We start from the raw sequence: 14090 nt of genomic DNA, 5'->3' as shown, positions 1-14090 counted from the left end.
AGGATTAAATACTTTTCACTACTTATCGGCGCCTGAGGAGTTCCAGGGAATGTGCTGTCCACTGGAATTGGAGTAGGGTTTCAACACAGAGATCTACATGCTTTGTATTCCCAGCCAAGACTAGAGAATTCTAGCAGCTTTAGGACCAATCAGGGCACAAAGTATTAGCATTAGCTCTCTGACCAATGGCTTTCTGACTAGTAACAGTTTTCTGGCCAAGGGTACTGCAGGATGTCACAGTCTTACAGCTTCCTCAAGAATACGTTTTCCCTTTCTTATTGATTAATTATCACTCCCTTGTTTTACTATCTCCTCTTCCACTACTTATTACAATGTAACCTTTTTATTCTTTAATTTGTTATATGTAAACCGAAGTGATGGCATTTGTTGAATGTCGGTATATAAAAAGCAAATAAATAAATAAATAAAAATGTAGGTGCCTGTAGCCTGGATTGGCCACTGTTGGAAACAGGATGCTGGGCTTGATGGACCCTTGGTCTGACCCAGTATGGCAATTTCATATGTTCTTATGATCTTTTGTCCAGGTCTCATTCTGAGTTAAGCCAGAAACCCAAGCCTTTGTTTGAATTACAGTGCAAACGTCAAACTCCACCTGCAGGCAAGCCAGAGGATATTAGCTATCTCTGGGGAAAAGCAAAAGGCCTAAAGCAAATCAAGAAATCATAGTGCATATAAAACCCCTGTTTTGCCACAGATACCTTTGCATGTGATCAGGGTTTAAACATCTCAGTCGCCAGATTGCCCAGGTACCTAAGATTCATTAACCAGGTCCAGAGAGTTGGCACCAATGCTGAAAAGTCATTGGTATGGTTCATACTGGGGCCAAGGAACTGATCTTGTGTTAGTGTTCTGTAATGGGATAGTTGAGATTTGTATCTTCTAAGTGATTCATCAGTAGTGTTTTTTTCACCATCTTTTTTCTAGTTTTCTTAGTAGTTTTTTGGACTCTCAGTTTTTCATTATACCAGAGGTTTAATTTTCTCTGATTTTCTTTATTTTTGTTTATAGTTTTTGTTTGTATGAGGCTATGTTTGTCTGCAGTTTCATTTATCACATTTTCCCATGAGTAAAATACATTATAGCAAGCAGCTGTTTAGTTTTAAATCATTAATTTTTATCTCTTATGCTTTAGTTAGAGTTTCTATTTTTATTTTCTTTCTGAATGTTATGATGTTTTTCATCTCAGAGTTTTTAATTATTAATTTTTTTATATATAAGATCAGCCTTGATTAGATGGTGGTCAGACCATGGAATTGTCTTGTATTTAGTACTTATATTTTGTGAATATTAAATCAAGTGTGTTGCCAGCTTTGTATGTGGCTTCAGAGACGTGTTGAGTTCATCCTAAGGCTTCCAGTGCATCTAGAAACAAGTCACAAGTGGGAGACATTGGTGAAATGTTCATGTGTAGATTAAAGTCTCCTAAGATTATTGTTGTTTCTGGAATAAGGAATTCTTTTGTGAAGAGTTCAGTATTGGGTGAGCAATCTTTTTGGAGAAAGCCAGGAGGGCAGTATTCCAATCGGATATTAACTTGTTTTGATTTTAAAAATAGCTACTTCATAAGAAGGGTAAATTTTGATTTTCTTTAGGGTTAATTTGACTTCTTTTTGTAGATTATTAGTAGGCCTCCACCTTTTCTTTTTTGTTGAGGAATATGGAATAGATCGTAGTTAGGATGAGATAAAGATCAGTCGTCCCCCCCCTCCGTACAGAAACTGGTTCGCTGGGTATTTTAGCTTGTGCTTTATCCTGTGATTATGAGAGGAGAGCAGGGAGCCTGCAAAATGATAAAATGGGCAGATCTCAAATAGAAGCCTGGAGATACCCAAGTGCCAAGCCTGTTGGATGATAACAGAGAGCCCAGGCTGAATTTTGGGGATCAGACAGGGATCGCACCAGTAGCTGTCTGACTCATCTCACTTCTTCTTTGCAGGGCCAAACTCTTCAGAGGGAAGAAGATTCATGGAGAGTTTGAGATTAAAGTGGAGCAGGTAAGTCAACTCAGAATAAGGAGGAGAGGTATAGTGAGGAATCTTTTTCACTCAGCGCATAGTTAAGCTCTGGAATTCATTGCCAGAGGATGTGGGTACAGCATATAGTGTAACTGGGTTTAAAAAAGGTTTGGATAAGTTCCTAGAGGAAAAATCCATAAACTGCTATTAATTAATAAGCAATAGTAGCTTGAGATCTGTTTAATGTTTGGGTACTTGTCAGGTACTTGTGACTTGAATTGGCCACTGTTGGAAACAGGATACTGGGCTTGATGGACCCTTGGTCTGACCCAATATGGTATATCTATGTTCTCATGTTATCGTGTACAGTCAATTCTGATGGGATCCAGAGCAGTGAGAATGCAGACCCACATCCTTATCCTGTAGCTGCACTATGATAGTAACATAGTAAATGATGGCAGAATAAGACCAAATTGGTCCACCCAGTCTGCCCAGTTGTGATTCTTCTACTTTGGGTAGATGTACACACAAATTCCCAACTCAACCCTACACTAGCTTTCCCCCACCCATGTCTTTTATTTGAACTTTCAACCCCTTTCCTACCATTACCTTCTATATCTGTCTTGAGCATGACCAGAACGTGTTAAAGTTCTGGCCTTCACCACCTCCACCAGTAGGCCATTTCAGGCCTTGCCATCTTCCTCTGTGACTCCTAAAAGACCAATGCTAACAAATCAAACATGCAGGTGCCCTTCCATGTCTTATTACTAATTTTTCTTATAATCTACAGAGCTGACAAAACTATCAAAGCCATCATCCAAAGCATATGGCCTCCCCATGCTCAATGAAGTTTGGGTTTTAATCATGATCACTCCATACTGGTTACCCCAGTGCCTTCCGGGATGCAGAGACAGATTTTGTCTTCTGCTGCCCTAGGCTCTATCAGTGCAGGATTAGTGATGCTACCCCCTCTAGTAGCATCACCAATGGAGCCATTGGATACCCACTCCATTAGTATTGATGATGTTACTGGATGGGATATCCAGTCTTTGTTTCCTCCCCCCTCCGCTGATGACCTCTGTCCCTGCAGACCTGTAATTTCCTCCCCTTCACTCCTCCACCAACTGATTCAGTTCCTACACCCTCTAGCCAGGCTTTTTCTTCTTTCCCTCCTGCTGTCCCATCCCGTGATCCTCAAAACTGGCTCTGGTACAAGCATTCCTCTTCTGACAAGGCAGCATGCGCTCTGAGTGAGGACCTACTGCGCCTGTGGGCCAGAACTCACAGAACGTACAGTGTCCCCACCCCCTCCGGGTTTCCATATGGGATGTAGAACCTGTGAGCGCCAGTCCACTGGCTCACTCTGTCCCCACGAGCAGCATGTACTGCTTTGTCAGAATAGGAGCTCCTATGCCAGAGCTGCAGCTTTCAGGTCGATGAAAAGAATCAGAAGCCTGGCTGAAGGGAGACAGTAGGATTTCAATCAGATTGCAGGGCAGTTGAGGAGACTGTGATGGCTGGCAGGGAGAAAGTGGAAAATGGGATCGGAGGCTGGCGGGGGCGGGAACACTCCCACCGCTCAGAAGTTTGCCACCATAGGCACGGGCCTAGTGTGCTTGCTCATAAATTCAGGCCTGCTTGGAAGTCTGATGCAGCCATACCAGTGCTTTTTCAGTTGTAAATGCTATTCCATGCAGGATTCCCTGGTGGCTTCTTGGAAATTTGTTGCTGTCATACTACTGCTGTTGGGGTCATAACAAGCTACACATTTGCTATCCTCTTGATCTATGTTACCTCTATCCAGAGAAGTGAGAGTATTGAAACCTTCTTCTTACCTTGTGGCTGCAGTATTTGGACCAGTGAGAGAGTCCAAAACTCTTCTCCTTATCCTGTGGCTGCAGTATCCAGAGCAATAAGAGGCAGGCCCACCCTTGAATCTTGTAGCTATAGTATCCAGAGCAGTGAGAGGATGGATCTTCCTTCTTATCCTGTGGCTAGGATATTTCTTACCCTGTGGCTGCAGTATTGAGGGCAGTGAGAGATGAGACCCTTTTCCTTCCTCTGTAGCTGCAGTATCCAGAACAGTGAGACACCAGATCCTCTTCCTTACCCTGTGGCTGCAATATCCACAGCAGTGAGAGTCTGGACCCTCCTCCTTACCCTATGATTGCAATATTTGGAGCAACAAAAGATAGACACCTTCTATGGCTGCTGGGCCCAGCGCTGTGAGAGGCTGGGAACCCCTAAGGCCACAGGTTTAATCTGTAGTTGGGACCCCCAGAGATCTCCATATTATATAACTGTGGGTTTGTCTCTTTTTTTTTCCCAGGCAGAGTTCTGTGACCTGAACCTTGTAGCCCATGCAAATGGGAACTACTCAGTGGACATGGAGGTGATGAGGAATGGAGTGAAGGTTGTGAGGTACTACTGAACAAGTGTTGTGACAGCATCCTGTGTGGGAAAAGAGGGAGGGGAGTGGAAACCTTGATTGTGTTTCTTCTTCTTCCAGCCAGACCAGTCTAGACTCATGGGTTATGTTCACCAACCAGCAGATGGAGACAGAGACTAACAGGTTTACTGACATCAACCTTTATAGACTCCCGTGCTGACCTCAGCCTGCCAGTATTCTCTGTTTCCAGCAGATGGTAGGCGAGCATCGCATGATGTGAACTGAGGACTAGTTAGGCTGGGTGAAGAGGAAAAGCTTTGATTTCTAGATGGGCAGCTCCTGACGTAAAACTTGCATACTCCCTTCCTTGGTTGAGCAGGGCCCTGTGCCATGTGGCTTCCAGTGTTCTGGAATAGGAGGTGACTGTTTAATGGTTATTTGCCCACTTTCCCCCCTTTTTTTCTCGGTTATCATTCTCCTCTCATTTAATAAAAATGCAAAGAAGAAATTGTAAAGAGGGAGAAGTTTATCGCATGTTTCCTCACTTTGCATATTTATTTTAGCAATAGAGTTAAAAAAAAAAAGAATGAAGCAGAGTAAAATGACAAGTAGACTGGAGGTTTAGAGATAAGCAGTTTATTGGCAGTCTGGGGATGAGTGACATAAATTTTTATTTTTATTCACTCCAAGGCCATTTCTGACCGTTAGGCTTTTCTGATGATTGCTCCTTCAGAATGCAAGAAGAAGCCTGAGCTGTGCGCATCGTGAGGAACACAGCAGCAGATAGGGGAGAATCACTCTGCCACATATGCCTGGAGGAGAAGGAGACAGGGCAGCACATGCAGGATGCTCTGTCTGGGAGGCCCACATCATCAGGACAGTGTTTTCCCACCAGCATTCTTGCTGCTGTGGCAGGAATGGGCAGCCTTTTCATGGATGCAGCCAGTAGATCTGGGTCCACCTTGCTTGGTTCCTGCGGCACAGGAAACAATTGCAAATTCCTTTAGAGCTATGTTTGCAACAGTTTTTAAAGGACTAGCATCTTCCTAGCCTGAAATTGTTCCTTCTTTTTTCTGGGCCTCAATATTAACAGAATTTTTAAAATGCCTACCTCAGGCATTTTGTATGGGGCACAGCTCTACTCCAATGCCTTCTGCTGTGCTGCCATTCCCTCAATGGGCTAGTTCTGGTGGGGGGGGGGGGGGAGTAGGGTGGAAAAGAGTGAGAAGAGAAGAAGAGGAGGATGAAGGGAATGCAAAGTCCTTTAAGCTAGATTCATCGCTGTTGGACCTGAAGGGGCATGACAATGAAGGGTTCTGAAGGGGCATGACAATAAAGAAGAGATGGAAGGGGCATGATCTCTTTGTGATCTTCAAAAAGGAGATCACAAAGAAAGGTTATTCTCAGGGAGTGGTGCAAATTTTCCTGAGTTCTACATTCTTGGCATACGTGGGTGTTTGGCCCATCTTTGATGACTGGTGTATTGGTAGAAAGATGTTGGCGAAGAAGGCTTCAATGCTGGATATCTTGCAAGTCTTGCAAGATATCTGGCTCTCTTCACCTTTCTGCATTCCCAGTGATACCTCAGCCATTCTTCACTTGATGAGAACTGGTGGACAAAGGATGGCTAGGAATTGAACACTGCTAGGGGCTGTGGATGGAGGATTACTGGTATAAGGAGGAAGAGTAGAGGGAAGCCCATTCTCTCCACCCTCTTCCTTCTCCTTTCTGCTCTGGTTATCCTGGTCCTCCAATTTCTGATCTGCCAGTGGTCCTTCCTCCTCCCCCCCAGTGGTTCTAAGGCCCCCAGATCTCACCCCAAATCCCTGGTAGTCCTTGAGTCCCCCTCCCACTGGAAAATTACCCTTCCAGCAACTTTTCTCCTCTCCCTCTTTAGCCTGTAAGTCACAGGCCTCGCCTTTGAGCCAGAATAAGGTGGCTGTCCTTAGTCTTGCGGAATGAGGCAGATTGGTGTGTAGTGTCAACTTTTCATAGCCTCCTTGGATTGGAGGGTGTTACGTTTGTGGACCCTTGGCCCGAGGTGGTGTTGGTGCCATCTGTGGGGGAAACCCCCACAGGTCCCCACCTGGATGGGAAGCAGAGGCCAGCTGGAGCTTCGCCACTACCAGCCTGTGTTCCCCGCAGGTGGAGCCCTTGGGTACCTGGGCTGGCTGGTCTTAGATGGGCTTCTGCGTGGATGATCCCAGGGAGTAGGTGAGAGAGCACGGTGGCAACCAGGAGAGAGAGAGGCCGGAGGCCTGATGCCAAGGGCGGCACTTATCCAGTCTAGTAGGCCAGGCTAGGCGGAGAGCGTGGCCGGGCCTGGCCCAGGAGAGTGGAGGGTTGAGGCAAGGCCACGTCTAGGTCAGAGGCCCGAGGCGAGCAGCGACAAGATTGGTCAGGTCTGATCCAGAGATTAGAGGCAGGCAGCGGTAAGCGAGGTCAGGTCCGGTCCAAGGTTCAGAGCCAGGCAGTGGTAAGCGAGGTTAGATCCGGTTCAAGGTCAGAAACAGGCAGTAGGAACAGGAGAACTGGAACAGTAACTACAGGAACTTGAGCAAACGAGAGCGAGGAGACCCGTTGCCAAGGTAAGCTCTGAGTGTCAGGGCTTGCCTTATATACCCGGGACATGCAACATTTTCACTAGGAGCCGCGGGAAGGTTTCCCGCCACAGCCCTTTAAATCTGGGTCAGCGGTGCGCACAAACATGCGTGCCTAGGGACAAGGACCGGACAAGGCAGCATGGCGTCCTCCCTTGCCGCAGCTGGGAAGCGGCCCAAGTGGAGGTTGAGGCGGCGGCATCCCTCCGCCGTGGAGGAGCTGAGGGGCAGGCTGGAGCTGAGCCGGGGAGCTGGGAAGCGGCAGGACCGTGACGGGATCCAGCAGGTGCTGCCGGGGTGAGAAAGGCCGCGGCCTGGACCTGGTGCCGCAAGGAGAGGACAGGCCTCTTGGGACCAGGAATTGTAACATTCCCCCTCTCCTCCACAAAACCCACAGCCCCTCCAATCTGATCACTTACTCTTTTGCCTTTCTACAGCTCCTGACTCACTTGCCCTCCCCTCCCTCCAATCCACTCCCTCACTCACCCTCTTAGCCTCCCTGCACCCTACTCTCCTTTCCCTCCATATGATCACCTACTCTGCCCCACCCCCGCCCCCACATCCACTTACTCTCTTGCCACTTCCCCCTCCATCAGTGTGTTCACCAGAGGTAGACATGATGGGACCCAGGAGGCCAGCAGCAATGGGACCAGTAAACAATACAGCAGTAATTGCAGAAGCAGTGGGTCTGACAGGCTTTCACTATATGTGTCTTTGACCTTGGCCATTCTCCCTCACAGCCCCCTCAATTGTGCTGGGTAATCACACGAAAATCAAGGCCATGTTGCTGCCTTTGTCTGAGGGTAACAAGTACAGCACTCTCTGCTATGCTCTGCTTCCTCCAGGGGCTGGGAGGCCATAAATGCTCTGCTCCTTTTCCATGGGGAAGCCAGAGCTGATTTACACCGCCAGTTCTACTCTGCTTCCGTTTGACCGGGAAAAAGGGTATCGGAATATTGTTCTGGGATGTTCCACCAGAAATTACATCCTAGATATAATTAATATTTTTATTGAAATTTCATAATATACAAATTAAATATAAATAAAATTAAATAACATTTTTCTTTAAAAAAAATACAATTAAAATATAATTTGTAATTTTTTTTCAAATATTAATTTCCCCAACTATTTTCCCCCCCTTTAATTAATAATTCCTCCCAACTACTTTTCCTTATATTTATAATAAAGAATTGGTTCTAAATAAATAAATATATTTGTCAATTATAAACAACATATTTATCTATTCCAAACATTCTCCTTTAAATATATTTAAGTAATATATAGTATAACATTTTTCCATAATTGGAAATATTTTTTAAGTTTTTTATTTTTTGACGAGGATTTTGAATTTCTTTTTTTCTTTGAATTTCATATAATGCAATATGATGCATTAATTTTATCCATGTTTCATATAATGGTGCTTCTTCTTCTTTCCAAGACATTAATATAGTTTTTTTTTAGCCAATAAAAGTGATAAACATAAACATTTTTTTTTCTCCATTGGACATTGTACTCACAAAAGAGAGTTGAATAACTTTAGCACAAGTTGAAGCCTTGACAAGTTGCAAATTTGTGCTAATCCAACCCCTTTTTTTGTGTCCTTTGCTCTGCATGAGGATTATCCTCTCCCGTTCCCTACAGAACAGAAGGGGAGGGGAACAACATTGTTGGAGAGGAATGAAGGAGAGCTGGATTTTGGGACAGAGTGAATGTTTTCTGCTCTGTCTGTTTCAGGTTCACCCCCTTCTTTCCTCTTCCCTGCTTGCTGCCTGGATGGGAGGGGCTGGAGCAAAATGCCCCTGCTGCTTTGCTCTTAAGCCTGAAAAGAAGTGCCAGAGCTCTCTTCCGGGCTGTTCCACCACAAATTAAGCTCTGCATAACATCCTGTTTGTCCCACTAAACAAAGGAAATCTAAAAATGTATAAATGTTTTTAAATATCAAATTTACTACAAAAATTGTTAAAACGCTCCTCAGTGATTGCTTATTCTTATTTATGTACATGCAAAAAAAAAAAAAAGGGGGATCATACCAAGCCAGCTACACCATTAAGGTGTGGTACTGGCACTGTATGTAATCATTTAGTCCCCATTTAGTCTGGAACATTTTTTACCTAAAAGTAGATTTTTAAAAAATCCTGCAACCCATTAAAAAAAAAATCTGCAACTCAACAATAGTCATTGGTTTGGAGCACAATCACTCTCTTTCCTCAGGAGTTCAAACAATTTACAGTATAGGCAATAAAGCCAAAAAACGTGATCCAAAGGCATACTGCACATCGCACTAGCAGAGCTGGGTAGAACGTTCTTCGGGACAAACTGTCACTAGTTGAAAACTGGACGACTGCCAAGCTGCGTGAACAGAAGTCAGAGGCCACAAGAACTCCTCTTCCACTAAGATTACCTTTCTTATTCCCCCAGGTCCCTGAAGCCGGATTTTGTGCTGATTCGCCAGCATGCTTTTAGCATGGCAAAAAATGGCGACTACCGCAACATGGTGATTGGGCTACAGTATGCAGGCATCCCCGGCGTCAACTCCTTGCACTCTGTCTACAATTGCTGTGACAAGCCCTGGGTGGTAGGTGTAACCGCGAAATGGGGGTGACTAGGAGCTTGCAACTCTACCTGGTGATGTTCTACCATTTTTATGGTAGTATGCGCTGTTCCCCATGCCTCTCATAATATAGGCATTATTTTAAACCAAGATTGTGGGGAGGTAATCTGCTCTGACTCTTTATTAGGTAATAGTGCTTGAGCTGGAATGGATTGACATATGGTAGGGCAGAGGTGTGACTATGAGGGGTATAGGGTTTTGGTGCTAGACTTCTGGGCTGCTGGGTGCTGGTTCTAACTTGTTTCTAATATCCTGGTGTGGGACCTCTCAGGACCTGCCATCCCACCAGCTGAGCCTCCTCTTGGGCTGTAGTGGACTGTGGGAACATTGTTAAGGAAGCCACAAAGCAGAAGGGAATTAACTTTTTCTTAATATATCTTTCTGCTGTTTTTTTTCCTCATACTCGCTCTGTCAGCCTCACTCTTTCTGTCTTTCTCTTTTTTCCTCTGTCTCTGTTCTTTGTTTCTCTTGTTGTCATTCTCTTTCTTGGTCTCATTCTGTGTCTGCTTCTTTCTCTCTCAGTTTTCACAGATGGTAAAGTTGCAGAAGAAGTTGGGCTCAGAGGAATTCCCCTTGATCCAACAGACATATTACCCCAACCACAAAGAAATGGTGAGTTGGTGGGGGGGGGGGGGGGGGGGAGGGAGTAGAGGTGGAAGGACAGGCATATGGGCAGAAAAATTGAGCTGATGGAATTAATTTAACATTCTCTGGTTTTTCTTTAGATCAAATATACTGGAGTATCACTTTTGATCTCTTTTTGACTAAGATCTAAGTGTAGGATCTGAGCCATGAATTGAGAATGGTCCCTTCTTGGCCTTTTGGTTGAGATTGAGACTCTACAATATGGGTGTTAATATTCTGCTGACATTGGAGACTTGATAATGTTACAACCATTGCCAAAGCCAGGAGGATTATAACTTTTGCTAAATAAAACAAAAGAAGACAGAAAACCAAAATAAACAATATACTCCTTTTCTTTGAGGACAAGCAATTCATGTCGGTCACACATGTTGGAAATGCCGTTTATGATGATTCTTCCAGAGCTTTCTTAGAAACTTTTGAGTGCGTCTGAGCATGCATGATAATTCCTGTGCAGCTGTATGGCTGTAGTATGCCTCAATCAGTTTTTTCAAAGCCAAATGGAGTTTTCAGAATTGTTGATCATTCTTTCAGGCTGTTTTTGGCACTCTTAGGTTTTCTGTGTATCTTTTAAGTTTCTAGTTAGCATCTCTCCTTCTTTGATTTTGTCCAGATAATGGTTAAGGCCAATCCAATAAAACAGTTTTTTTCCAGTTACAAAGAAAGCTTTTCTTGGATGTTTGACTGCAACCCTTACTGCTTCAATCAAGCAGGACTACAGCTTAAAGTAAGGTAAGGCTACAGCAGCATCTTTAGTACATCTGTGCCCTGCTTCCATAAAAGATATCTGCAGAGCTGCTATATACCTGACACAGCTTTGCCGAGAACTGCAGTCACTTCTTCGCCAACGAACAATAGAATCGGTCCCTGCATCCCAATAGGGATGGAATTTCTACCAATATCTCCTCAGCCCCAAGAAATCTGGAGGCTTTGAGGCCCACTCTGGATCTGAGACTCTGGAACATATTTCCACTTTGAGAGGAATTCAAAATTAAATTCCCTCAGCACAATTCTTCCTTACATTTAAAAAGCAGAAATGGATGTGTGCTCTTGATTTGCAGGATGCATTTGCTCATATATCTGTCCATCCTTCCTGATGGTGCTACCTTTCCTTCAAGGTGAATTCTACCCAGACCAGTACAAGATACTCCTGTTTACCTTATCGGTAGCCCTGAGAGTCTTTACCTAATGCATTGCAAAGGTAGCTACACACCTGCATTGCCAGGGGATTCATGTTTTTCCCATGCCTGTACGTTTGATTAGTCACAGTGAACTCTTGAGAATAAGCATTGCTTTCCCTACATAAGATGGTCCTGTACTCAACAAAAATTTGATTGTTCTTGTATAGTGAAGACAAATCTAGAACCAGCTCAGAGAATAAAATCCTTTGCAGCAGGGTTGGACTCACTGCAGGGGAGAACATTTCAGGCGATGAATTGATTGTACTCTATGAAATTGCTCATAGACATTCAGAGTGCAACAGCCAGAATGTGTCTCATTGCATCATGTCATATGGCAATGGCCACTGCACGTGGTCACACTGATTTGTCTTTATATCCATTTTCTATATTGGGGTTTATGCTCCCACTGCATCAGCTGACTCAACTATTATCAACCACAGTCCAGGTTTCCGGGGCTATAGTTATACTGGTAGTAAAACTACTGCATGCTTCAGGATGGAGTGCTGTTTTGCGCTCTTCCTCAACAGGTCTCGCTAGCGAAGGATGCTTCCTTGAAAGCAGGGGGAATCACACAGGATCATTCCAGTTCTAGTACACCTGGTCTCACAAAAAGAGTCACTATCAGATCAATCAGCTGAAATAAAGGTCAATCAGATATATTTTATCAATGTTCATACATCTTCTTTGAGGGAGGAGCATCTTAATTCAAACAGCCTATCAGGCTGCTATATTTTATATCAGCAAACAGGGAGGTACCACATCGTTTCCTCTGCAAGAAGGTGTTAAAGATTTGGAATTGCACTGCCATTTATTGGCCTATCTTCCAGGAGTTTCCAGCACACTGATGGACTGTTTGAGTGGTCTTTGTGACAATCAGCAGCTGATCAATCAGGGGGACAGGCCTCATGGATGCTTTCCCCCCAATACCACTGATTACCAGGGTAATGCAAAAGCTGCTTCAAGACTGCATTCACTTGATTCTTATAGTTCTAGCATAGCCCAGTTATGGTTTGTATATCTTGTACAGCTTTCCAGCAGTGCCCTCATATATCTGGGGACAGATCCTATGTTGTTAACTCAGAACACAAGAACGCTTGGAGGATGAATGATAGTTGAATATCTCTTAGTCTAGCGTGATCAAAAATGTTTAATGTCAGCTACAAAATCATCTACCAGAAAGAACTATACCTTCAAATGGATTGGATATTCCAAATGATATTGACAAAAAATCTTGAGCCCATTTGCTTGTGAGTCCAAGTGCTTGCTGACATACTTGCTCCTCTTCTTTGATTTGGGACTCGCCACTTTATTGGTTAAAGTTCATCCAAATGTCTTAGTGGCTTACCACATTCAAGTACATGCTAAACCCATATCTATTCATCCACTGATTTCAAGTTTTATGAAAGGCTTGTACCACAATTAGCCCCGACACAATAACCTCCACTTCATTGCTATTGGAATGCATCCTCTCTCAACCCTACAGGCAGATTCTCTTAAGTTCCTGACATGGAAAATAGCGGTCCTGATCACAATTGCCTCAGCTATGGGAGTCAGCAAGTTCCAACCTCATGTCCGCTATACTATACATGCCTTTCCTCCATGATCAGGTAGTCCTTTCCCATTCACCTGAAATTTCTACAAAAGTTTGCAGCTTTCCATATCAATCAGTCCATCATATTATCTACCTTTTTTCTGAGACCACATATCCTTAAAGGAGAAAGAGCCCTTCTTATATTAGATTACAACAGAGCTTTCATCTAGTATAAGAAAAAACCCTCAACCACACCGCCAGGCTTTGCATCTATTCATCACATATGACACTAACAGACTTGGTGTCACAGTTGTCTAATTGCATTGTCCATCTGGATGGTGAAATTTGTTAAACACTGCTATACCTTAGCGGATTGCATCTAACAGATTGGGTTGAAGCTCATTAACTCAGAATTCTGACTTCTACTGTTGCTCTTTTTAGAGTACTATTCTTCGAGTATATTTGCAGAACTGCAACTTGATCATCACTTCACACCATTCTGTTCCATTGCTGTCTGAATATCCTTTCAAGGACTGACAGTAACTTTGGACAAGCAGGTTTATGTAACCTGTTCTCTCAGTAGTCTACTCTCCAAAGTGGGGTTCAGGTTGCTTACATAGTAAATGCTCCAATGCAACCTTCAGCTTGGGACTCCCCTAAGAACATGACTAATTCAGCCTGCTTATTGATGTAAAAAACAAGTTTGTTTACCGTAAATTGTGTTTTCCATAGATAGCAAGATGAATTATCCATGAGATGCCTGCCCTTCTCTCTGGAGAGTCGACTATGTGACTAGTTAGCTTTGAAATAGAATGAGGAGGCTTCTGAGGCAATGCTCATGTGGGTACTCTTGCACATGTTCAGTAGAGCTCAAAGCTCTACTAGCTTGAAAAGATGAGTCTGTTTGATGCTGCTGGATGACATCACCCACAGATCATGACTAACTCATTCTGCAATCTACGGAAAACACTGTTTATGTTAAGCTAACTTGCTTTACTCCCACAATAAGGAGTTCCAGAATCTCCATTCCATAAGGATACTCCTTCAGAATGCCCTCAAGGTGGTTCTAGCCCACAGCATTTTTTGTGGTTGATTCCAGCCAGTCAGAGAATGCACACCAGGGCTATACCCCTCTAAGGTGATCAAGGACCCCTGCTCAG

At 43.9% G+C, this 14090-nt stretch overlaps 1 protein-coding gene across 1 annotated transcript in view; it reads left to right on the top strand.

The window, feature by feature from the left end:
- Positions 1-14090, top strand: part of SYN1 (synapsin I) — a 339257-nt gene that overhangs the window by 112017 nt on the left and 213150 nt on the right. The window contains exons 2-5 of the mRNA XM_029611803.1: positions 1958-2015; positions 4306-4397; positions 9384-9540; positions 10099-10188. Of these exons, the coding sequence (XP_029467663.1) occupies positions 1958-2015; positions 4306-4397; positions 9384-9540; positions 10099-10188 (397 nt within the window). The remainder of the gene's footprint in view (positions 1-1957; positions 2016-4305; positions 4398-9383; positions 9541-10098; positions 10189-14090) is intronic.

This window comes from Rhinatrema bivittatum, chromosome 1, assembly GCF_901001135.1.
Source record: "Rhinatrema bivittatum chromosome 1, aRhiBiv1.1, whole genome shotgun sequence".
NCBI classification, from domain to species: domain Eukaryota; kingdom Metazoa; phylum Chordata; class Amphibia; order Gymnophiona; family Rhinatrematidae; genus Rhinatrema; species Rhinatrema bivittatum.
This window is presented reverse-complemented; position numbering and strand designations above follow the sequence as displayed.